At 37.8% G+C, this 26,779-nt stretch overlaps 1 protein-coding gene across 2 annotated transcripts; it reads right to left on the bottom strand.

Annotated features, from left to right (window-relative positions):
• Positions 1 to 121: 121 nt before the first annotated feature.
• LOC116038484 (mucin-5AC-like) lies at positions 122 to 26,562 on the bottom strand. 2 transcript variants are annotated; one of them, XM_036002792.1, is made up of 47 exons: positions 26,464 to 26,562; positions 26,204 to 26,236; positions 25,840 to 26,101; positions 25,635 to 25,749; positions 25,273 to 25,363; positions 24,841 to 25,194; positions 24,595 to 24,720; positions 23,813 to 23,930; positions 23,594 to 23,732; positions 23,373 to 23,477; positions 23,173 to 23,242; positions 22,898 to 23,035; positions 22,641 to 22,805; positions 22,463 to 22,557; positions 22,213 to 22,339; positions 21,863 to 22,118; positions 21,037 to 21,086; positions 20,825 to 20,925; positions 20,566 to 20,717; positions 20,313 to 20,451; positions 20,128 to 20,235; positions 19,855 to 20,034; positions 19,531 to 19,770; positions 19,267 to 19,423; positions 18,948 to 19,076; positions 18,599 to 18,749; positions 16,625 to 16,668; positions 16,245 to 16,500; positions 15,427 to 15,713; positions 14,767 to 14,954; positions 13,924 to 14,095; positions 13,536 to 13,780; positions 13,250 to 13,433; positions 12,872 to 13,067; positions 12,596 to 12,774; positions 12,423 to 12,492; positions 11,502 to 11,641; positions 11,383 to 11,414; positions 11,125 to 11,293; positions 8,783 to 8,887; positions 8,629 to 8,669; positions 8,270 to 8,392; positions 7,440 to 7,541; positions 7,199 to 7,327; positions 6,638 to 6,677; positions 908 to 1,031; positions 122 to 748 (listed from the first exon to the last, which is right to left on the bottom strand). In XM_036002792.1, exons 1-47 carry the CDS (start codon positions 26,540 to 26,542, stop codon positions 571 to 573), a joined length of 6,684 nt encoding a protein of 2,227 aa, XP_035858685.1. In that variant the 5' UTR covers positions 26,543 to 26,562; the 3' UTR covers positions 122 to 570. The 2 variants fall into 2 exon arrangements, with proteins under 2 accessions (XP_035858685.1, XP_035858683.1); XM_036002790.1 differs by having other exon boundaries at positions 15,427 to 15,717; positions 16,246 to 16,500.
• Between the last annotated feature and the right edge of the window lie 217 nt (positions 26,563 to 26,779).

Raw genomic sequence — 26,779 nt, 5'->3', positions numbered from 1 at the left:
AACAACAGTGCATCATGCAAACACAAGACAAATCCTCATAAAAAACAACTAAGGAATAAAAAAAAAACAAGAACACATGATCTTCAGCAAGAATGAGTTTTAATGACACTGAAGACATTCAGATTTAAAACATCAGATGATGGACAAAGATTTGGATATTCTTTACACTCTTCTCATTATATATTCAGTGGGTTGTAAGATCATTTATGTTAATGGTGCTGTTAGAAATAATGACAAAAACATGTTGACAATGTACTGTAATATCTAAAGCCATTCATGTGTCTTTTGTCTCTCAAATCATATACAGTAAAAGTAAGAAAAAGACCCTCTAAGACTGAAAACACCACACTGTTTAATTTTCAAAAAGATCAACCTCTTCAAAAGCTAAAAGAGACACCAGGATACAACATCTCTGCTGTTTAAAAGGTTTAACTTATTCACCCTTATTTGGTGATGCTGAATCCAAAGGAGTGTGTGTGTCTTCACATATTGAGTCTTGACTAATATTTTTTGGAGAGGAGTTGTTTAAGTTTAATAAAATATATTAGTTAGATTTCCCTTTAATTAAGTTTAGTTTTTAATGTTGTCTTTACATTCAGCGACTTCGCAACCACACTTGTCAACTGAAATGTAGGAGAGCTCCGTCATGCTGCCATCAGCGCAGGTCATCTTCACGTTCTTCTTACTGGTGGTCATTTCTTGACAGCATGAGCACGAATGCATCAAACGGTTGTTTTCTGCAGAGTACCTGTAAATAGAGACAGTTTCCGACAGGATCAGTGTCAGCAAACAAACATTTATCTTAAAACTTCACATGAAAACAGGTGGTTTTGGCATGATTGAGTAAGTAGTTTGTACTGTATATCCTGTTGTATATCCTGTATAGGTGCTTTGTTATGAATCTCACATTGATGAAGAGGCGCCACAAGATCCTGCACAGGCTGTGATTTCCACTGGCACAACTGACTTGCAGTTCTTTGTCTGCAGATAGGTGGTGTTCCTGGTCATTTGACAGTTCGTAAGAGGAGTACCTGTAAATGACACATAAACATCTTTTTCATCTTGCTGACACACATTACTATTTCTGTGGCACAATAAAATAAGGAATCTAATATGAGGAGTTTTAGCCTCTGTTTTTATGCAAAAACCGCATTAAACGTTTTAATTGACCAACAGATGTTTGCCCATTAATTAATCCAGAAGATATCAACATAATAATCAATAATGAAAATATTTACATCCCTACAATTTTCTTTTACCACTGTCGACGCAAGGTACGAGTATGACAGAGGATGGGAGTAAAATTGTGTAATTAGGGCCCGAGCACGAAAGTGCGAAGGAACCTATTGTTTTTGTAAGGATTATTATTATTCCGCAAGGTTACTCGCATTTTTGAGGGGCTTAGCATGCTGGAAAACTCACACAAATGTGCACACGTCAGACCTGGCAAACAGTGTTTTTGACAGCAAATTCTGATTTAGTCTTAGTCTTTTGAATAACACACCATTTAGTTTTAGTCTTATTTTAGTCATCTGAAATCTTTTAGTCTTAGTCTAGTTTTAGTCGACTAAATATCATAAGAGTTTTAGTCTTAGTCTAGCCTTAAGTCTTTTAGTCTTAGTCTAGTTTTAGTAGACCAAATATTAGCAGATTTTAGTCGACTAAATCTACAGTGGATTTAGTTGACTAAATGTTTCTCCAGAATTTTTGGTCATTGGAAGTATCCATCAGTCTGTTATGGAATGGTATTAAGGTTTGAATATGCAATACAGACACAGATTTAACGGTTTGTCCTAGACCTAGCTCTGACATTTCTGTTGTTCATGAGACATGTCATTGCCCTCAGACCGGGTGCACTGCAAAACGTTAGCGTGTTGCTAACGAGCGAAGTCAACTGAAATCAGCCAAAGCTGTGTAACTAAGACTGTGCAACTAAACACAACTAAGTATAATGTAAACAACCTTACTGTTGTGAAAACGTCCTCGAAACTGTGCAAAGTTCTGCAAACTCGTCCTCCTGTGTAACAGCGGGTATAAGTTAGCAGCAGGTTTGATATTCGCCGGATATTCGTTTTCGACTTACCCCCGATTCAGTTTCTTCAATAAAATTCCACTACATTACGAGTGTAGTATGTTGAGGACAGTTTAGGACACTGTATAAAAAAAAATGACAATGGTATTTCTCGTTGCTACCGATTTACGAGCGAAAACAGCACTTCAATCTACGTTCTGGCTGTTGGCTGAGTTAGGGACCGTCTACAAATTACAGTGCTCAGGCTGGTGACATATAGACTTATGGGATTCTTTCAGGAAAGAAATCACCAAAAATCATCTTTTGTAATTCTGATTACTGTAGTAGTAGCCAATGGTGGTCTGCTAGTTACTACAGGTCATATTTTTGTCATATGTCACATTATAGTGAAACAGGATGGAATTAAAAGTTTAAAATATTCACCAAAAATCAACAAAAGTACATTTCCTCATTCTGATTGCTGTAGTAGTTGCCAAAGGCAGGGTGCTACATACAACAGGTCATATTTTTGTCATATGTCACATTACAGTGAAACAGTATGCAATTAAAAGATTAAAATATTCACTAAAAATCAACAAAAGTACATTTCCTCATTCTGATTGCTGTAGTAGTTGCCAAAGGCAGGGTGCTACGTACAACAGGTCATATTTTTGTCATATGTCACATTACAGTGAAACAGTATGCAATTAAAAGATTAAAATATTCACCAAAAATCAACAAAAGTACATTTCCTCATTCTGATTGCTGTAGTAGTTGCCAAAGGCAGGATGCTACGTACAACAGGTCATATTTTTGTCATATGTCACATTACAGTGAAACAGTATGCAATTAAAAGATTAAATTATTCACCAAAAATCAACAAAAGTACATTTCCTCATTCTGATTGCTGTAGTAGTTGCCAAAGGCAGGGTGCTACGTACAACAGGTCATATTTTTGTCATATGTCACATTACAGTGAAACAGTATGCAATTAAAAGATTAAATTATTCACCAAAAATCAACAAAAGTACATTTCCTCATTCTGATTGCTGTAGTAGTTGCCAAAGGCAGGGTGCTACATACAACAGGTCATATTTTTGTCATATGTCACATTACAGTGAAACAGTATGCAATTAAAAGATTAAAATATTCACAATTCACAATTGTCTACTAATAAATTACGTTCTGTAGTAGAAGATAGAAGACTGGGAAAGAGAAAATCCGTGACGATGTAAAAGTTTTGTGGGGCAAGGAAAAGTCAACGTGAAAGATTCATTATTATATTATTTATTATGTTTATTTTTATTTATCTTTTCTGCCTCTTATTTATTATTACAGTATTTTTTATTTTTATTTAAGTGTCGCTGCCTATTATTTATTACTTTATTTATATCTTTATTTAAGTGTCGCTTATTATTATAAATATTATGTTATTTATATTTTTTATTTATGTTTTGTTAAGAAATACAAGTCTCTTAGCTATAGGCTATTCATGACAGATTTTGTTCTATGTTGTTTATTCTACAAAGTGAGATCATTTTGGGGTCATATTGCCCTATAGGGGTTGAATAACAAAAGTATAGTGAATAAGAAAATTAAGCTCCACAAAATGAAAGAGGAAAAAAATACTAATTAAGGGGATCTTATTCAACAAACAAGGAAATGAGGTAACCAAAACAGGAAAATGTCTATTCCATCAACTCCTTTTGATAAATGATCTGATAATGTCATCTGACCTGTAATAAGACATACTCTGGCAACTACATCCAAGAGAATAAGAACATGTATTTTTATTCATCACTGGGCTTTGTTTTTGTTTAAGAACCATGCCTACATCCACCCTTCTTTACTACTCTGTAATTAAAAAATGACTTGTTAACAATGCCTTTGGTGTGTTTTTTTATAATTATTCCCATCCTGTTACACTAAAAAATTACATTACATTAAGTAGCAGCCTAGCAACAAGCCCATTACATCAAACAGAATGTGAAAATGTCTTTTCATTGAATTTTAAACAATTAATTCCATCCTGTTTCACTGTAATGTGACATATGACAAAAATATGACCTGTAGTACGTAGCACCCTGCCTTTGGCAACTACTACAGCAATCAGAATGAGGAAATGTACCTTTGTTGATTTTTGGTGAATATTTTAAACTTTTAATTCCATCCTGTTTCACTATAATGTGACATATGACAAAAATATGACCTGTAGTAACTAGCAGACCACCATTGGCTACTACTACAGTAATCAGAATTACAAAAGATGATTTTTGGTGATTTCTTTCCTGAAAGAATCCCATAAGTCTATATGTCACCAGCCTGAGCACTGTAATTTGTAGACGGTCCCTAACTCAGCCAACAGCCGGAACGTAGATTGAGGTGCTGTTTTCGCTCGTAAATCGGTAGCAACGAGAAATACCATTGTCATTTTTTTTTTATACAGTGTCCTAAACTGTCCTCAACATACTACACTCGTAATGTAGTGGAATTTTATTGAAGAAACTGAATCGGGGGTAAGTCGAAAACGAATATCCGGCGAATATCAAACCTGCTGCTAAATTATACCCACTCTGTGTAACTGCTGCTGCGTTTGTTTAGCTGTTGCGCCTGCATTTGCCGCGGCTTCTTAAAATGGCTCTGCTGCTTCCGCATAAATCAACCTACCCTCAAACATTTGCTTTGATTGGATTTCTTCCCAACTTGTCCCACAAAAAAGAGTGGTTCTGATTGGATCTCTCCATTCGTCCCTCCCTAACATTTTCGTCTCATTTTTATTTGTTGACTAAAGTGTCTGTTATATTTCATCACAGTCTTCGTCATCATATCTGACATTTTATTTAGTTTTTATTTAGTTTTCGTCCGTGAAAAAGGTTTGTTGACGAATGTTGTTTGTCATAGTCTTCAACACTGCTGGCAAAAACTACAAAGTTCTGTAGTGATTGGGCTAGAGCGTTGCCAAGGGGGTCCATAGCGCCCCCTAACGAGCTTTTATATATACCAAATTTTGAGGGAACATAGGTCTCATCTTGAAGTCCATGGAGCATTTTTTTTAAAATTTTCAAGAGGGAAAGCTTCTCCTCACAACGCGAACCTCCTATGACGCCATTTTGATGCTACCAAGCCATCACCTCCCGTTAACATTCCATTGACTGCCATTCATTTTGGCGTCACTTTGACAGCGATTAACTTTACATCTGAAGCGTTTAAAGACTCTATTTGTCCATTGTTTATTTCTAAAGAAACACGACAATGTATAAAAGGCTCCATTACCTTGTACCTCACATTATGGCTCCGTAGCAGACGTTGTTGTAAAAATAGGCTAACGATTGTGTCATAACCACGCAATTTACTGTCGCACAGTAGAGAAATTACCGTACAGTACAGGAGAAGCGCGCAGGCAGTTTCGTCTCACATTAGCTGTTTAAGTGTAATTACTAATGTTAACTAGCATTTTAGTTAGCAATAATTAGCCCGTGCCTATGTTATCTCCTTACATATACCTACGCTCTCCGTCTCTGCAAGATTGGGAATGATTGAGATTTCTCTTGGCACAGCTACCAGAAGATTTACAACTTTCAGACACCAGATTTACTACACATATTGCTCTAATCATTGTGGACATATTTCCTATTTACTTTTATTAGCTCCGCCCAACCAGAAGGCGGCCATGTTTAATTTACTCATTTTTCATGTGTTTTACATTCTTTCGAACTCCTCTTAGACGGTGAGTCTGATCTTCACCAAACTTCGCAGGTACTATCTATGGACCATCATGACAAACAGTTATCAAAAGAATTTTGATAGTTGAAAATATTCGAAAGTTAGGGGGGACCAACTTCCTGTAGGTGGCTGTCGAAACAGAAAGTTGCGTATCTTGGCCACAGTTATTCCGATGATCATGAAACTTGACAAAGTTGTTCCTCATAGGGGGTTGAGCATCCATGCTAAAGTTTGAGTGAATTGGCCATTAGATGGCGCTGTTTTAATTTTTTTTATTAATTAGCCACATCACGATAAATGGGAAGCCTACTTTGTCTAACTCCTCCTCGGCCGTGAGTTCGATCTGCATGAAAACTTGCGTATAGACTCGGTGTACCCTCGTGACAAAAAGTTATCAAAAGAATTTTGATAGCTAACACAATGTGCAAGTTATACAGGACCAACCTCCTGTAGGTGGCTGTCGAAACAGGAACGGTTGTATCTTGGCAAAAGTTATTTTCCGATTTACATGAAACTTATACTCTAGCCACGCCCATGTACACAGACCACGCCCACCTCCATAACTTGTGAACCATTTAAGGTAGACTCTTGTGAGAGGTATCATTGAACTCAGCAAAGAGTTCCTTTTTAATTGGTGACGGTTTGCCCCGCCCCATATGCTTAAGCCACGCCCCCTTTAATAACTAATGACTCGTTTCTTGTACACTATTGTGTGAGGTATCATTGAACTCTGCAGAGAGTTCCCTTTTCAATGGTGACGATTTGCAGTGTCTGAGTGCCACACAAATGCACGGCCGCAAGGAGCAGCGTCCGTCAGTACCCCCGACGTGCTGGGAGGGGCGAGGGCCCGTTCATCACTGCTTGCAGCTTTAATTTGAATTTATTTTACTAACTCATACTTACAAGTTTTGCAACAACCGTTGATGTCACTTTGTTCAGTTCCCTGTAACACAGACAATATGGATCATAAAATATGCAGATTGACGACAGATGTAAAGTCACACGAGTCACTATTATTACTTTTTTTTGCACAAGACAATATGAAGCAAAAACCTCTTCACTATATATTTGTGTATTTCAGCACATTTGGTGTATTTACATCTCCCGTATTAACCATATATACATCACCTCATAGTATTTATCATTTCAGCCCATTTACAGATACATTTATTTATATTTGGCTTACAGTGTCTTTTTTATCTTCTATACAATGTCAGCACATCTAAAACCTAAAAGTTCTTTTGGAATAATTTAGCCTGAATTAAAAGTCTAATATCAGAAAGGTAAATGCTCTTTCTGCATTTTACACATATCATTAGCAGAAATAGCAAAACTTAACCCATTTCTACAGTTTGATGCAAAGTACACTGTAAGATATGGCAGCATCAGGTCAGAGTTATTAACAAAGATTACAGCTCCTGGAAATAAGAAATGATACTCGTTTCAGGACTGGATTATACTCACAGGAACGCAGTTCTCTGGATCAAATGCAGGACATGTTGTTTGTTTTTTAAAGATTATGAACTCATTCTTCACCTTTTGGCAATCATACTTGGTACAGTTGTCATTTGGTGGTGACCAAGACTCAGAAGGCTGTCAGGGGTGTAGAAGAGGTCAATTAGTCAACATAAACAATTCTGACTGATACCACAATTTTAAGTTACAGACTCTGATTCTCAAGGTGTTTCCAATAAACTCTACTTACCTTAATAATTATTGGAGAATTGAAGCATGGGCCCTCCATAACACAGCTATTTTTTTTACATGATCCACAACATTGTCCAGGTGTGTTTTCATACACATAGCCCTATTTGAAAAAAAGCACAAATCAACCTCAGTAGTATTAACAAAATATTTCCCCCCCGAGGATAGTTTCATCCAAATTACAAAAAGAGACATTTTTTCGTACTTACCCAAAGAGGTATCTAGCTGTTCGGATGTGCAATGGTTTAAGATATCCATCTCTGAGATTCCTGCTGCCACTCAAATCTAAATGCAGTTTAGTTTGTGGTGCTCTGAACACTAAAATCTTTTGTTGAAAAGATTCAACAGCAACATCAATTTTTAGAGACAATGTATGTCCCGGTTACTCTGGATAATCTAAAGTATAGACCGTCAACAATTTCTTGAGTAGAAACACCACAAACACAAATTACCGTCAACCTAATTTATTCAGATAGCAGCAGAAATCTCACAGACGGATGTCTCAAACCTGAGCAAATAAAACCAAAACCAACTTTGCATGACTAGATAATACATACAACATGGAGAAGTGAAAAAATAGTTCATTTAAGACCGCATTCCCAACATTGACATCTTTAAATCTATCATCATGTGCACATAAGTAACAAAGTTTGTGCATCAGCAACTGTTAAGCAGTACAATTCTTGTAGAATTCTGAAAGTATAGGATATGAGTGAGAGACCCTATATTTAGCATGTGCTGTCATGTTAAACATTTTTGTATATTATAAACCTTTGCTGGCTTTAAATTATTAAAAACTACAATGCTCCTAATAGTTTCATGCAAACATACCTCTGAACACAGTGGGGAACACAGCTTCACATTGCATGTAATAGTGTTCAACTTGCTGTTGGGATCCTTTCTTTCAGTACAGCGGCATGATTCACATGGGTTTTTGGAGAAATCCATACCGGGCTGTAAACAATACAATGAAAAGTCTAAGCCATGTTTTAAATAAGGGCCAGCAAAACAAAAGTCACTTTGGTCTGATGACAGGGTGAAAATACAGAAGAATGGGGAGCTATATTTACTTTAAATAATATTCTTAAGATTATTTATAGTATACTTAATTTGAAGATTTCAGAGTTATTGTAACACACAAACAAAAATATTCTGAATAGAGCACATTTAAAAAATATATTATTCCTTACCTGGTACTCAGTGCCATTGAAGACACAGACGCCTTTAGGTACTAGATTAAAAAAATGTTAACAAAGATGATTACAATACAGGCTTAGTTTAATTTAAAGTATTTCACACGCTAACACTGTGCAAATGGAACGGAAACATATATGGAAAGCTTACCACAGCGGTAAGATGGGCAGCAAGTGTCATTTGACATGTTGATTTTTAATTCAAATCCCAGTTGGCACTTCTGTGTCGGCAATGAACAGCGGCTCATTTTGCATTCTGTTGGTTGAAAGGTAAGACATTTCAAGGGTTGGTGAGTATAACATAGAATGAAACCAAGACGACCAAAAATGGTCAGTTACAGGGTTAGTTAAATTATTACAGGTACTCCTGTAAAATAGGCAAATACTTGTTACAGTGCCTTGCAAAAGTATTCACCCCCCTTGGCTTTTTACCTATTTTGTTACATTACAGCCTTTAGTTCAATGTTTTTTTTAAATCTGAATTTTATGTGATGGATCAGAGCACAAAAGTCTAAGTTGGTGAAGTGAAATGAGAAAAATATATACATAAAACTATTTTTTAGAAATAAAACTGGCATGTGCATGTATTCACCCCCTTTGTTATGAAGCCCATAAAAAGCTCTGGTGCAACCAATTACCTTCAGAAGTCACATAATTAGTGAAATGATGTCCACCTGTGTGCAATCTAAGTGTCACATGATCTGTCATTACATACACACACCTTTTTTGAAAGGCCCCAGAGGCTGCAACACCTAAGCAAGAGGCACCACTAACCAAACACTGCCATGAAGACCATCCAAGCAAGTAAGGAACAATGTTGTTGAGAAGTACAGTCAGGGTTAGGTAATAAAAAAATATCCAAATCTTTGATGATCCCCAGGAGCACCATCAAATCTATCATAACCAAATGGAAAAAACATGGCACAACAGCAAACCTGCCAAGAGACGGCCGCCCACCAAAACTCACGGACCTGAGAGAGGAGCTGCAGAGTTCCACAGCAGAGACTTGAGTATCTGTACATAGAACGACAATGAGCCGTACGCTCCATAGAGTTGGGCTTTATGGCAGAGTGGCCAGAAGAAAGCCATTACTTTCAGCAAAAAACAAAATGACACATTTTGAGTTTGCGAAAAGGCATGTGGGAGACTCCCAAAATGTATGGAGGGAGGTGCACTGGTCTGATGAGACTAAAATTGAACTTTTCGGCCATCAAAGAAAACGCTATGTCTGGCACAAACCCAAAACATCACCCAAAGAACACCATCCCCACAGTGAAACATGGTGGTGGCAGCATCATGCTGTGGGGATGTTTTTCAGCAGCCAGGACTGGGAAACTGGTCAGAGTTGAGGGAAAGATGGATGCCAAATACAGGGATATTCTTGAGCAAAACCTGTACCACTCTGTGCGCGATTTGAGGCTAGGACGGAGGTTCACCTTCCAGCAGGACAATGACCCCAAACACACTGCTAAAGCAACACTTGAGTGGTTTAAGGGGAAACCTGTAAATGTGTTGGAATGGCCTAGTCAAAGCCCAGACCTCAATCCAATAGAAAATCTGTGGTCAGACTTAAAGATTGCTGTTCACAAGCGCAAACCATCCAACTTGAAGGAGCTGGAGCAGTTTTGCAAGGAGGAATGGACAAAAATCCCAGTGGTGAGATGTGGCAAGCTCATAGAGACTTATCCAAAGCGACTTGGAGCTGTGATTGCCGCAAAAGGTGGCTCTACAAAGTATTGACTTTAGGGAGGTGAATAGTTATGCACATTGACTTTTTCTGTTATTTTGTCCTATTTGTTGTTTGCTTCACAATTTAAAAAAAAAAAAAAAAAAAAAAAACCAAAACATTTAAAGTTGTGGCATGTTCTGTAAATTAAATTATGCAAATCCTCAATCATGTTGATTCCAGGTTGTGAGGCAACAAAACACGAAAAATGCCAAGGGGGGTGAATACTTTTGCAAGGCACTGTACATACACTTACTTAGAGCTTAAAATATGAATGGCTCTCTTAATTGAATGAACACAATTTCCATCGATTGATTCACTGACTCATTATGGAAAGCAGCAGACACAGAAACACCTGTCAGTATAATGCAATACAGTTCAACAGCACCACAAACTACATCCTCCCAAATGATCATAAAGTTGAAACAACACCTCTCTAGAACAGTTGCAACAAATTTACCTTAATGAATGTATTCAGGATTTATTGCAGGACTACTGTATTAGACTGCATCAGTTTTAGCAAAGGGAAACTAATAAACTGGCAACTGGGTGTATTTTCTCTGGTTTTAGACGGCTAATACACAGAAGAGGAAAGAATATATCATACAACTGTTTTCACAAGCTAAGTAGTACTCCCTATGGAGAGAAAACTGATATTTGTGTGTAAAATCAGTGGAGTTCCAAGAGTGTATATCTTCTTTATTTAAAGATCCAATATAAAACAACATGTGAGCAGATGTGTAAGTGTGGTACTTTGAATCACTCACCACAGGTCAGTCTCTCACAGCAGTCCACTGTGTGGGCCACCAACACCTCTCCTTCCTCAGTACAGGTTATTGGTTCTTGAGTGGGACATATTCGAGGCTCACACCGAACGCTCAGAGCGTTCTTATCACAAGCACACTGCTTACAGCCGCTCTGCCAAGTCTCACCAAGCTGTTTGAGAGACGGAAAAGAGTAAATGTCGTAACAGCAATGAACACTGTGTGAATAATGATAATTAGTCATGTATTGTAGCTACTTACCTGTTTAGGTTGGCCATCAGGTCCAGTGCAACCTAAAACAATAAAAACAATCAGTTTACCTCAACATTAATTCATTCACAAAGAATTCAGTTTTTCTTCAAAACAGAAAATGCTCTTACAGACGGAGACACAAAGGTCAGAATTTGAACTGAACAGAGTCAGCCCCTCTGGGCAGAAACATCCCTCCATGAAGCCAGTACAAGCTTGGTTCTGGTTTCCATTGTTTCCCTGGCATTTTTGTGCATACTCTTCATTGTATCTAAATATAAAGACAATTTATGGTGAAAAACAGACATAATTATTTCATTTTTAAAATTATAAATAATCAGTATAATGCAGTGCAAACACCAAGTTTTGGCTAGCGGTATGGCTCTAGAGATAGCAGTGTTGGTTTGTTGGTTCACCACTTTGGTTCAGACTAGAGTATTTTAACAGCTATTTGATTGATTGCCATCAAAGTTTTAAAAGACATTCATGGTCCTCAGAGGATGAATCCTAATAAATTTGGTGATCCGCTGACATTCCCTCTAGCGCCTCCAAGCTGTTGCCATTTGTGGTTTTAAATGAAATGTCTCAAAACTATTGGGTGGATTGCAGTGCCATTTGGTACAGACATTGATTCCCCCTTAGGATCAAAATTTGAATGTGTCCAATACTTTGGTTTATGACTAAATTGCATTGTCATTGTGTGTATGCTGGTGTTTACATTTGGTTCAGCCTAATAACAGCATCTAAGAGTCACTAGCATGGCTACAGACTCTAGTCTTGTTAAATGACAAGCTGCAGGGGCACCTGGTTAGCTCACGTGGTTGAGCATGTGCCCCATGTACAGAGGCTCAGTCATTACCGCAGCAGCCACAGCTTTGATTCTGACCTGCGGCCCTTTGCTGCATGTCATTCCCCCTCTCTCTCCATTTTCCCGTCTTAAGCTATCGTGTCAAATAAAGGCCTAAAATGCCCAAAAAACATCTTAAAAAAGAAAAAAATTACTAGCTGCTGACATTTGATTCATAATATTGATTATAGAACTGAGCAATTACCTTGCATTGCAAGTTTGTACAACAGCTGGTCCACAAGCCTTGTAGACCTTGTTTTTTGGACATGTATATTCTACAACAAGAGAAAGGGGATTTAATTATCAAAATGATAAAAAATGTAATCTGGACATCTCAACATAACAATGTTAGCTTTCTAGTAAAACAAACCCTCCTACCACACAGTCCGTTTGTAGCATTCCTCCAGGGTATGCAGACAGATGCTTCAGCACACATCTTGGAGTACGCCTCCATACTGAAACAACCGAAGTTGGGTTTGTCCTCGTGGCAAACATCAAATTTACAGGCCTCATAAAATGGAAGTGGTGAGAGTACTTTGTGGCATTGTTCAAACACCCTTAATGTACAAATAAAAAGAAAGTAGACTGTTAGTCATAGTGATATGCCAGAATGAATTGACGTATTGTATTCATATTTATTCTGTAACTTCTTACTTGCTGATCAGAATTTCACAAATGTCAGGTTTGCAGGGTATTAGTGTATTTGGTGTTGGGGTTGGTGTTGGAGGCTGCTTATCACAATATGGCTTGTTCTTATCTGGTACAGACCAATTTCCCATCTCTGAGCATGTAGGATTAATCTGGCCATTTGGTAATCTGCAGTCATTTTTCCTGTTATTGTCACAGGTACCTTGTGAAAGTAAATATTAACATGACAGATATTATAACCCATGTGGGACCACATTTGGTACATCCATTGGCACTTTCATATTTAATCTAGCACTGTTTATATATTTTCATCTATGAACATAACAAGCAACCTCATTTGGGTTCAACATGTTTATTCTAACAGAAATTTGATTATCATCTTACCACACTGTCCCTCTGTGTTGTCGTGGAAAAGGGCAAACGGCAAGTCAACGCTGAACAAAAGTCCTTTGAACATCACAACTGCATTAATTGCTGGGATTCTCAAGAGCAGCTCAATTGCTGTACTTGTTATGATGAAGTCATCATTAAGGTAGGTTGGGACTACCTGCTTGCCGTTGACATACACCTACACGATTGCAACATTGGATAGGTGAAACAAATCATCATCATTATCACTGCATATAATTTAAATAAATTCAAGTAAAGAGAAAGTTTGTTAATAATTTACCTTGTTCAAGGTCTTTGGGATTCTGTCCTGTGTAAGAATAACTTCATAGTTTTTGTAATACACAATCAAGGATTTAGCACAGGTCACAGTTCCAGAGGCATCACAGTTTTCGTTGTTGATAAGAATCTTAAAATTGTGTTGAGGAATGATCTCTTTCACGAGGATATATGTGCAGTTTTTCTGCATGCTGTAATACTGGCCATCAAATGTCACATAATGAGGATCTCCCCAGCCATAACAAACACCTGCAAATATCAGATGAAGACTACATTAGTTGTCACATCACAGAAAAACTGTATATATTGTATATATATTTGTTTTGTAGTGTAGCTGTTTTAGGACATTGCTTGAATGTGAGATTTAAAAAAAGGCTTTCATTTGAACTTACAAGTGCATTCATAGTGGAAACAGCAGCCTCCTTCATCGTAAACCCTGACTGGTTGGAGCCCATTTTCACATACAGTCTCGGTCACTGGTTTACATAGCACATGGTCTGTCATTACCCTTCCATTGTCGCATGTATCTCTGGTGCAGTTATTTAAACTCCAGGACTCACCATGCTGTAAAGGGCAAAGTAGTATTTTTAGCAATCTACTACCATGAAATAGATATTATGTTTAAGCACCCCAGGTGCACACATGCACAACATATACATCTATAATTTATGTTATCCATGAAACAAGAAAATAATTTTACATCGATCAATGCTAATGAAAGTATACAGTATATGTACAGTTGTTTAAATCAATCCCTCTAATTTTTTAATTTCATTAATAATTGTTATGTTGGAATTATTTGTGGATGTCCTTAAGTGACATATCAGGTACGCCACAATGCTTTATTACTTACCTGTAAATTATTTTACTTATAGAGCTTTTTTTTTAAGATTACATTTTGGGCATTTTTGGTCTTTATCTGAAAGAACAGCTAAAAACAGGAAAGGAATGGAAATGGGGGAATGACATGCAGTAAAGGGCAGGGGGCCGGACTCGAACCCTGGGTCGCTGTGGTAGAGATTGAGCCTTAGTACATGGGGGAATTAAATGTTGCTTCCTTTAATCAGGGAATAAAACACCTTGTTTCAGGCTTTCTCCGAATAGAGACCTTGGAAACATAGAAAGTTAAGATAAAAACCTATGCAGTTTTGACTAATTTTGGTGTCAGTACGTAATGACAGAATTTTTTATTTTACGATGATCTGTTTGTTGTTTCTGTAACTAAATTTAAATACCTTTCTAGGTGGATTAAGATATGAACAGTCAATAGGTTGTTTTGTAGTGCTTGTTATGGTGGTGGTTTGAAGAGTTGGTGGAGTAGTAGAGTGACATGGTCTAGCAAGCTTCTCCACATTGCATGTCAAATTGCAATATGCAGTGAAACACCAGCCTTCTCCATCAGTCTTATTGTACATGAAGCTACCTATATGAGAAAAAAAACAAGGCAGTTACGTAAAAAATGACTAATGATGTGAGAAACACAAGTGACAGTGCCATGGTTACAGTTGTCTTTATAATGCAATTTTTGTGAATACAAGTCTAAGCTTAATGGACACTTAAATGTAAAGTCTATGTGAGGATCTACAGCATGGACAAAGATGAAAAAGGTATTTCGTAAACAGAATGAAGCCAATTGTTTTGTTGGAACATATGGACATAAATTTGACCACATCTTGGTTTGAGTTGTGTCCACGATTTCAAAGGAATGCATGCCAAATGAGAATGTGGATTATGATAATAGACAGGTTTGACCTCAAAGCCCAGACAACTTCCAGTTTAGGCTGCATGTTGTGATCAGATGTACCAGGTTACATTGTAAGGACCGGTGTAACCATGACGAAAATGTTTATAATGATAATATGAACAACAATTGATGGCAATAACTGAATGCTTACCAGGAGAAAAAAGTTGATCCATGTACTTGCAGAAACATAAAGTTGTTCTGCCTGGTGTTGAAGACTGAAGAGTTGAAGGTGTTACAGTTGGAGTTTCAGTGGTTATCGTGGGTTTTTCTGTGGTATGTTTTTCCGTCACTGCCAGTTTTTCTGGGGTTGTGGCAGCAGTAATGCTGGGTTTTTCTGTCGTTTTTTCAGTGGCTATTGTTGCAGTAGGTTCTTCTGTGACTGTTGTTGTTAAGGTAGGTTTTTCTGTGGCTGTTGTTGTGGTAAGGTTTTCTGTGACGGATGCTATTGTGGTAGATTTTTCTGTGGCTGTTATGGTAGTTTGTCCTCCTGTTGATGGTGATGTTGTTGATGGTGATGTTGTAACCACTCCATTTGTTACTACAACAAGGGTCGTTGTGGTAGTTTTTTCTGTGGCTGTTGTTTTGGTAGATTTTTCTATGGCTGTTGTTATGGTAGATGTTTCTGTCATTGCTGAGGTGGTTGAGCTACACATGTTACAGCAACATTTCACTCGTATTTCATAGTCATAACAAATAGGAGGTATACTTTGGTCTTTGTTATGACAGATCAGTCCATTTGTTGAGTTGCATGTTACTTTTTGATCAAGTTCGTTCAAAGATATATCCTTGTATTGTGTTGCTCTACATTGTATTTCCAGAGGTTTTCTGCAAACACTTAGATCTATATCAGTAATTTCTTCAATGGGTTCATAGTCTCCATCATCTTCAAAATGAGGGTAATGATTGTTTTTCCAATCTGACCACGTACATTTGTAATAATCCGGTATTGGAGTAGATGTTTCTGTGACTATTGTTGTGGTAGGTTTTTCTGTGGCTGTTGTTGTGGTAGGTTTTTCTGTGGCTGTTGTTGTTGTAGGTTTTTCAAAAACAAAGGCTGTTGTTGTTGGAGTTGTTGTTGTGGATGAAGTTGGACAAGTCTTCAAGATTCTGGTAATATTTCCATTTTCCCTACAAAAAGCTGTGATACAGGTTCCATCTCCATCATCTGTGTCATAGACTGTATCTCCATACTTGTAAATGTTTCCTTTATATAAACAGGTGCAAGCTGCAAAATGAATAATTATATAAGAATTATATAGATCTTTATTGTTTTAATAGATTCTTACTGTTGTTTTTTCATTTAATCTGTATGTAATGATTAATAACAGAAATGGTCAAAGCCTGCTTACCTTGGACGTCATAGCTGCACTTAACCTTTGTTGAAGAACAATAACTAAAGGCAAATGAAAGAATAAAAGTTAAAAAAAAATGCATGAACGTATAATGTACTATGTTGATGTTGGGCATGGCGTGGAACGCAGCATCGCACCAGCGAACTTGTATTTTCCTGGGGGCAAGGGTGTAACTGGGAGTCCTCCACCAAAAAAATGTTTTCTATTTGAATCCCATTTCCTGCATTTCTATTTAAGTTTAGGGACTATGATGATACAAAATCCAGAAAATAATTATGTTGATCATAATGATAAATTCGTCCAGAAAAAGTAGTGCTAAACTATATATACAAAGAACATGTCTTACTTTCTTTATTGTTTAAAATAGGGGCCGATCACAGAGACTATGAAACAAATTTGAAAGTAGGGGTGACACAAACTGGATACTGAAAAGTGGGGGGGACATGTCTCCCCTGTCCCAAGTGGAACACACTCTAGCCTGGGGGGGCTACTTGACTGCGCTGGTTTGGTATCTTGGTAACTTGCTGTGCAGCCAGTTGGAGGGGAGGTGCAATAGAAGGTGTGGCAAGAATTTGGGCACTTTATTTTGGTCGTCTTTTAGTCTACATTCTTCAACCAGCTGACATGTGATCTTGCCAGCAAGAGATATAAAAAATAACAAGTGATTCCTACCAGCATCTTTCATCCATTATAGCTAGTAGCCCATACTGGCAGCCTTTCAATAACTGCACACTAGTGACTCTCTTCACATCTATCTGTGGGCAGTGGGTATCTGTTCTATCTGCAGTCTCTGGAGTGATGTGCACTGTCAAGGGACAATGACACTTGGCAGATCTACTAGTTAAATTTTGTGCACCAAGCACCAGACTGTGGCAAAATAACCACAGAAACCTCTGTGCTAATGCACACATTAAAGTTATTCTATACTTAATTACTGTACAGTTTATACTGCAGTGTGAATCAACAGGGATGTTGGATATTGACACAGTTCCAATTAAAACTTCTCTTTCTGCTAATAACTCTCCCAGAACAGTCCGTTCCTGCTAGTCTGGCCCTGGTGTCTCCACCGTCATTGTTTGACATAGTATTGTCATTAAATTACAATACAGGCAGATGTGAGGCTGTGATGACCAAAATGATGTGATGGAGATTGTTAATTGTTAACTTTATAGTGGTGTTCCCAGAAACAAAAGTGTTATTTTGAAAATCCTAATTTATTTGTGAGTCATTACCAGGATGATGTTTAGGTTTGCAATATGAAGGTTAAACGCACAGTATGTAACTTCTGCCGCTAGGGGTCTCTTAATCAAAACAATAACAAAAGATGGACTTAGATGACGCCGTGAAGAAGGATCATGGGAGTTGTTGTCTTCATCTGACGTGACTCATGCGGAAATAAAGTTCACTGGATTACTGTGTTGCAAAATGGCAAGCAATTAATGAAAAAAGTATGCTTTGGGGCAGAACAAATGCTGTATCACTGTTACAGAGTATAATTGTGTCACATTGTATGATATACAATAACTCTCTAACGTATCATCTTGTGTTTCCCTGGAAGTTAAAGCAACTAGAGGGGTTAAAGGTTACATGACGCCATTGACAGGCAACGAAAAATAATGGACCTTTACCTTAAATAAAATTGAAGATTATTCTGGGTTTGAACATTGTTGGACACATTTGGGATAGTGTCAGTACACAACTCCAGGCGTGTCTGGCCACAAATTTACCAAAAATGCAGTCTGCACACCTCTGACACACTGGGGAAGGCACACTTAACTGATCTGTGCTGCTATATAAATATATAGGATAGTTTTTCGGCAATAAAATAGTTTTCACTTTATAATATACTTAAACCACGTGATTGTATGATATTAGTATACTTATTCCATTACGCCAGCTTTTGTAAAAACAACATAAAGGTTATTAACTTTTGCACCAACTGAAGCATTAATAAGATGGAAAGTGACCTACCAGTTTTGACAATTTTCCCTTGGAGGCATGACCACACCTTCTTCATAATGCTTCCCTTCGTTATCATAGCAGCCACATTCCTCCTGTGAGACACACTTCATGGTATCTTCTTCCAAATAAGAGCGTTCAGATGGGCAACTTGGATAGCAGCCTTAAAAAGTTAAATTTACTGTAAATTGCAGAACTAGCACAGGTACAGACAGAAAGCTAAAAGTGCGTATTAAAGTGAATGAAAAGTCAATAACACAACAGTAAGCACAATTGGCTTTACTAGAAAACATCATGCACGGTCAACTCTCCAATTCTAACCTTTAAAATACATACACTGTTACTTTAATTTTATTGGTACCTTCTAATGCTGGAATGTGATTGTAGCATACTCCTGAGGGATTCCGGCATGTCTTCATGCATTCTTTTCCACAAGGCTCATAGTGCCATTCACACTTTCCATCGGGGTTGTAAAAATCACAGAACAGAGCTAATAACACAAAATAAAGGAATATTGACAATATACAAGACCAGATCACTTAATCACGTAAAAAAAGTCTGACTTTATTTTTAAAGTCTATAAGTTAAATGACAAAAGGGGATGCTGACAGATAGTCATCACGATCATACAGTGTATTTTTCGGTTTATCTCCTCACAGAAAAACAAATAACACACTCACGACAAATTGTGGGAGTTCTCCATTTCACGCAAGCTCCGGCCTCATTACAGGCTGCTGCGTAGGCTGCTACAGCAGAGCAGAAACACTCACAATCTCCTCCTGTGTTGCAGGAACATGTGTCTGTCACACAGGCATCATAATAGTTTTTTGGATCCACCTTTTTGAAGGAAACCATTGTTAATGTAAGTAGAGGCTTAATTATATTATGCAAGCTAATTATACAGAAAGTCATTGAGAGACATTGAGCTGGTTTTGTTTACTTACCTTTGAGTGGCAACCAGCAAATACTTTGCTGTTAATAATGCTGCAGTGTTTTAATGCCCATGCCTGCCTGTGTGAGTACAGCATGCAGGGATTTTTTAGTGTGTTTGCATTAGGGCAGGTAGGTGACACTTTCCAGCTGTTTCCAAACTCAAGGGCTTCAACCACAACTTCTTTGTTTCTGGTGGTAAAATCGTTCTTGATGTTTCCATCATAATTCCCACATAGACCACAGACTTTCCCCTGGGATATAATGAGATCTAGTTAATTTATAAAATGTCAACCTTGTCAACATTTATCTGAACACTTGTATATCTCCTCACCCACCTTGAATGTGGACTTGAGTTGGATCATGAGTGTTGTCTTCTTATTCCAAATGAGAACAAGACCATTCTTTGCCTCAATGACGAGATATATGCCCATAGTGTGGACTTTATATGGTATGTCCACCCCTTGGCTTTGTTTGATAACTCTGACATTTTCCTCTGAAAGAACAATTTCATGGTTCTGAAAGAAACAAAACATGCTCATTTGTAAAACTGCAATGTTATTTTCAGCATTTTAAAACTAATTTTACGTGCATATAATAGTGTTATGTACCCCTAAGTAGAGCTTGATAGCAGTCGAGCAAATGCTTTCAGTTGTTCCACATGGGATGCTCTCAGTCAGGACCCTGAAGGTGCCATTCATATCGTCCCCGCAGTAATCCTGCAAGATATCGATGTCAGTACTACAAGACTAACTTTTGACAAATCACGAAGACTAAATAAAAGTCTGTGCAATACCTTAGCGAAGACATAGCCACAGTCTCCATTAAAGGAGAATTTCTTATCATCAAAAGTGATGTAATGCCCTTCTCCATATATGGTACAGGTTCCATCACACTCACGAAGTGTACAATCCCATTTTCTCCTTTTGCAAGTGCTATGATTTAAAAAGATTAAGTGATGGCACGTTATATATACACAATAAAAAAAACCTACACAACTGTGAAATGACAGAGCACTGCCTTGGTGTGGAAATAATGAAATGGCTCACCAGGTATTGCAGTCCACAGTGACAGTCTGTCCAGAATTATAGTAGTCTCCATTATATGTGCAGGGACAGTTCTCCTCTGTAATACAGCCTCCTTTACCATCAGAGAGCAGGCCAGCAGGACATACACAGCCTGACATACATTGTGTACTGACCTACAGTATAAAGTGTAAAAGCAATGTATTTAGCATGTCATCCTCTTGGTTTAGTATACATGTGTAGAATATTCAACAAAAGTGATGAAACAGTGTCTCAATCTTACACATTCTGTGTCCAGTGTCTGGCAGCTTTTTTGGCACTCGGATCCCATGTCACCTGGCTTTGCGCTTGAGCAGTTGAAAAAAACCATTGGCTCGGTGCATGCTGATGACAATTATAGTGTGTTAAAAAGGAAACCACTGTATGCTTTCTGTTGCTCATACTGTGCTTTGCTTTATAAGGAATACTATGATGAGCTAAGTGCTTTGTACCTACATTCACTTATTTGGCTCCCTGTACATCTTAGTTCTCCACTATGACAGGAGCTGAAATGCATAGAAAGACACGCAAGTTTAACTCTCGCTAGTTTTTGCTGTTTGCAGGGGAGCTGATGATTATTTTAGCACATACTGAGCGAAAAGCATTGTACAGTACATGCGACTGGTCTCTGGTCTATCCCACATACAAACAGATAACAACATTCACATGGGTAGTTGAGTGATTCCTCTTCACAGAATACTGTTTTTGGATTAAGGGATTAAACCAAAGCCTTGAGAGGAAACCCATGCAGACGTTCCAGTCCTTCAAAATGAAAATAAAACTAAACAAAGTGCAAATGCACTTTGCCATACCTCTGTTGGAGGACCCCCTCGAAAACGAGATGATACATCTCAAGGGGGTTTTCCTAATAATAAACAAATCTGAACAAGCTGTTAAATTGTGGAAGACGCTAGCGAGACCGCTATGATGTGCGAGGCAATCTACTTTTGGAAAACCGCACTTCAAAAATAAAAATAAAACACTGTGCCAAATAAATTCCGCTTAAAAGTTGACCCACACTTGGGACCCACTAATCTAGGATAATTTCGTTCAGTTAAAAATAAATGCTCTAGGTGAGCCTTGATGGCCTGGGTGTTAAGCATCGACCATGAACCACAACATTCCCAGTTCGCATCCTGCTGGAGACTGTTGTTGCATGTCATTCTCTCTCCCTCACTCTTCTTGTTATTGTCAGGTGACTAATAAAACATAAGATAACCAAAAATAATTATTAGAAAACATTGTTCTGCTTTAATTTTACTGGAAATATTGAAATCCTCACCAGGTTTGTCCATGGACGCTGATGACCTGCCCGGGGCGTATCAGTGTGTCTCCCACATGGCAGGAGCATTGTGAGGCTGACACACACTCACCCACCTCATTCAGGTAAGTTCCTTCAGCACAGCCGCAGCCATCAAGCGGGGTAAATTCAACCGCACATGTTAAGTCTGACTGACTAAGAGAGCGGCAGGTGCGACCACAGCTTGTCATTTGGTAGTCATACACAAAAGTAGAAGGGCAGCCAGTCGTGTATTTCTCTTTTGAAATGAAACAGGTTTCATCGGTGTTTAAATATTATTAACAAACACAGACTTTATTTATTTCACATTCAATAGTTTGGATTTAACTTACCGCATATGGTTTTTCTCCATCCATTAAATAAGACACTTTCAGCAGCACATGCGTGGACATAGGAATATATGGCAGCACACATGCACTCCTCACTGTTATCACAGGCACAGGTGTCATAAATACAAGACTGTGGAGAGAAGCAGGAACAAGCTAAATGAATAGTTGAAATGTTAAATTGTTAAATAAGTGAAATAACACAAATACATATACACATACATTAGAATGCATACAAAAATAAATCACTGCTTACATCTTGATAGCGTTTTGGGTTTATCACAGAATGGCACATTGCAAACATCCCTTTTGGGTCCGACAGCAAGGCGCACCAATGTTTGGCATATTTCTCTACAAAAACAAATAAACATGTTTATCGGTAAAATATTGTGAAGATTGATATTAAAATGCGGAGAACGATGTCGGTGACCTACCATTGTCTATGCTCAAAAGGCAGGGGTCCCCAAGTATGTTTGTCACATCGGAGCAGCTTGTCCTGGTCTTCCAGGTGTTGACAAATGTCCCAGCCGTTCCCTCAGTTAATCCATTTGTGGTTCTGAAGTCATCAGCTTGCACATCATTAAAATCTCCACAAATACCTGAATAAAGATATTGATACTTAATACTTTATAACATACCCACTGCAAAAGGTGGATATTTTACACTTTAATCAAAAGAAGTAAACACACACCCATGAGTTGTCCCTTATTGGAAACACTGGCTTTGATGTAGATCTGCATAATGGGTGAAAGCTGAATCTCGAGATCAAGCCCATAGTTGGTGTGGATTACAATAAAGAATGTCGATGGTTTGAAGATCGTAATGTCATCTGCGGGGAAGGAAAACATTTTCACATTAAATAAAGAGACTGTTTTAATTTGAGCAAACTAAAGAAATTGTGATTTTATTGTAGAATGAAAAACAACAACAACAACAACAACAACAACAACAACAACCACCACTCACCCATGAAAAGAGGCAGCTGAGTGATCAGTTTGTTATACAAAACATGTCCGCTGGCTTCTACTACAATCATCTGCAGTAGGAAAAAATGACAATATGCTAAAAACCTAAACCTTTCCAACAGATATTAAATGGAGAAAATCCTATAATTTTTTTTTTTTTTTACTTTATTAGGAGAGAACCATAATATATTGTAATTGTACCATGTATTTAGGCAGTAGTAGGGTGACTGCAGTCAGGCAAGTTGATTTATCTGATCTTTTACATGTGGACAGATCACCAAGGACACTGAAAGTCCCATTTGTTTCCTAAAGTTAAGAAGATAAAAAAATGCATATAAAATACAAACTGTTTGCTTAGTTACAAGTATTGTAATTTTGTCTGTGAATTAAATAATTCATTAATTAAAGTTTGAATGCCTTACCTTGGAGAGAACATAAGAGCAGTCTCCATGGAAAGTATAAGTTTTACCATCATAGGTGGAGATGTGGGAGCCACCCAGCACAGAGCAGACACCAGGACAGTCCATATCTTTGCAGCGCCACTGACCCTGGGTACAGGTGCTGTCAACAGAGTTCAGTCAATTCAACTGGACAGATTATTGTTTTTTATTAACATTTTATTGAAAATAGGGAGTTATTACCAGTTTCGACATGCCCTTGAGTATGATTCCCCTGGCTTGTACGGCTTGCCGTGGTGTAAGCAGGAGCACGAGTCAACAGCAACACACCCACTTTGTGTAATGTCGTCAAAGACAGTCCCTTGGGAGAAACACAATGACATGATTAGTCTGGTATGTAAAGTAAACTGCTATTAACATGCAAACCCCATTAATAATTTGTGTGCATTAATTAACAGAACATACACAATATATTTTTTTGTCATTTTAACATATGTTAACGAGATGTCAAAGATAACAACATTTCTTACTAGACATGATCTTGAGTATCGACACATATCTCCACATATCTCCATCCAAAATCAAAACCAAGCTGCATTAAATCCAAGCACCTCATTTAGATGTCGTTGTCCATGGCCTGACAACTTTCACCATTAAGTTGCAGTACATTAAGCTACACCATTGTATATGTGCACCTAACTGATCACAGCCAAAGCTACATCCAATGTAGCATCTCAACTAGAATAGTGTTGAGAGGACAAGGACAAATGTAATGAATGTGATAACCTCACTTTATTAACATGACGCAATTGATTATGTATTTGTAGGCATATACATACCAAAACACAGCTGCTAGCCGACCAGTAAATCTATAACTTCTGTTGTTACCACAACTCTCAAGTCAAGAGCACAATTGAAGTAATTGTAGAGCATGAATTAATCAAATGTGTGAACTGAAATAAACCCTTTGACATCTGCTGGACTACAAACCTCATCTGTGCTGGTTTTAAAATCAGGAAACTTACCATTTGGACAGAAGCATCCATCTACGCAGTGATCCTCGCACACGTGGCTTCTCTTTTGGTTGCTGCAGGTGTCAGTACAAGGACTACTGCATTCTTTATGCTCCATGTTGAAAGGGCATGTTTTTGCTATTTAACACACAATAAAAGTACAACTTAGAAACAGTGATTCTGACATAAATACAGAAAAAAAATCAAAAAATCAAAGCGTACACTCGAACATATACATGTTTTGATTGTAGTTCTTACCACACAGTTGTGCTGTCTGCCATTGCTGTGGTTTCCCGCCTGCATGAGCGCACTGACGGGAGTACTCTGATATGGTTGAACACAAGCATGAAGTACTGTTTTTACATCGGCACAGGTCCTTCACACAGGCTCTCATGAAGGAGTCAGTAGCAACCAGGTTTTGACAGCTGAGCAATGCAGGTCCTGACAGCAGGTTCGCACAGAGGTTTTTATGTGGGTCAGCAGATCCATTTCCTCTTACTTCACTTGCACAGGTCTTTGCGACTGGTGAGGAGATTTCTTCACACGCTTCAGTTGGACCATTGACCTTCCAGGCCTCACCATAATATTCAAGAGTTACAGACTCCCCTGTTTCTAGAGGTGAAATGGTTTTAGCAAATGTGAAGACTGATTTTGTGCAGATTGTTTTTAGCTTTATTATTTAGTATTTACCTGTTTTGATGAACTCATCATAAACCTGTATTCCGTTGAAGTCACCACACAGGCCACATGTCTGATTCTTGAATTTTGCATCCAGCTCAACCTTAAAACCAGGTGAAAATAAATGATGAAGAAATCTCTTAACTACAGTTAACGTTATGCAATTCCTTGCCTTTGATTTAACATGGATTAATCTTTATGTTATCTCATTAAATTCTCTAATCTATTTAGTAAAACTAAATATATTGTACAGTATATATTTTCAGGGCTCAGTGTCTTTGTTTATCTGTAAGTTATCAAAATAATAATACAAATCAATATCAGATAGTATTTATACATAAGTGCAATGGACAGCACATAATGAATACACATACCCAGAGGGCGTCTTTTTCATTCCACATGACGACCAAACCCAGCTTTGCCTCGATTTTGACATAGGAGATAGTTCTTTCAATTGAAATGCCAACCTGACTGAATGGTATAGTGACACTAGAGGGGGGCAAAAAAATCAACATCAACCATCACTGCAACCAGTACATCAGCTGGTAATGAAAAGTCACATTATCAAAACAGACTCACAGTTTATCGTTGACTTTGATGGAAGTGTTGGCTAATTCCACAACGACCCCCTCCAGTTTCATGGTGACATTCGCAATGGTGGTGACCCCATTCATCTCCTGCCGTTTTAACTGAATATTGAAACTGTCATAGCTTCCCTTACACTGGGATGCAAGGAGGTAGTTGCAAGTGGAGGGAAGCTGGAAGAAATCACTATCGAAAGTCCTGAAATGATAGTTACCCCATGTACTGCAGATCTGGTTTCTTTGAGCAAGTCTCACTTCTAGTTTGTGGAGAGAAAAAAACATTAATTATACTTTTTACAAATTACAAATTCTACACGATTTTTGGTTTGGTATCTTTCATCTTTGAATTTTTTTTTTACCTGTAATTACTGGCATTTTGGTCACCATCTGAACTGTAATTGAAAAAAGAAAAACACATATCAATAATGTCAGATATAAGCAGACTTTATATTTGTATTATCAACTATGTGCATGAAAAAACAACAACATTCATCCAACACTGACAATTTATCAAATTTTATTCCCAGGATAGGGTCCTTCATACTCAATAGACAGTGCCAGACAATAAGGTTGGATTTGATAGATTTAGCTCTCTTTGTGTGCCAATGAGTGTACATACCAGTGCTGGCTGAAGATAGTGGAAGGTAGAGAGTGAGCCATGGTATCACCCATTCAAGTAGCATCCTGGCTGTTCTCATGATCCTTGAGTAGTCCCTGTCCTGACAGGGATGGATGAGCCAACTGATCCCACACTACCAGTGTCATGTTATATAGTTCATTGGGTATTTGCATATAGACATTTTGGGTATCAGCCATTGTGTCACACCCATTAAGATCACACCCATGATGAGGTTTCTTATGATAACATTCATATTTATGTCTGTGTCATAAAGCATCCTATCAGTCATGACGTTGATCTTTGGTAAAAATGAATA

The sequence above is a fragment of the Sander lucioperca genome, chromosome 7, assembly GCF_008315115.2.
Source record: "Sander lucioperca isolate FBNREF2018 chromosome 7, SLUC_FBN_1.2, whole genome shotgun sequence".
In the NCBI taxonomy this organism is placed as follows: Eukaryota; Metazoa; Chordata; class Actinopteri; order Perciformes; family Percidae; genus Sander; species Sander lucioperca.
This window is presented reverse-complemented; position numbering and strand designations above follow the sequence as displayed.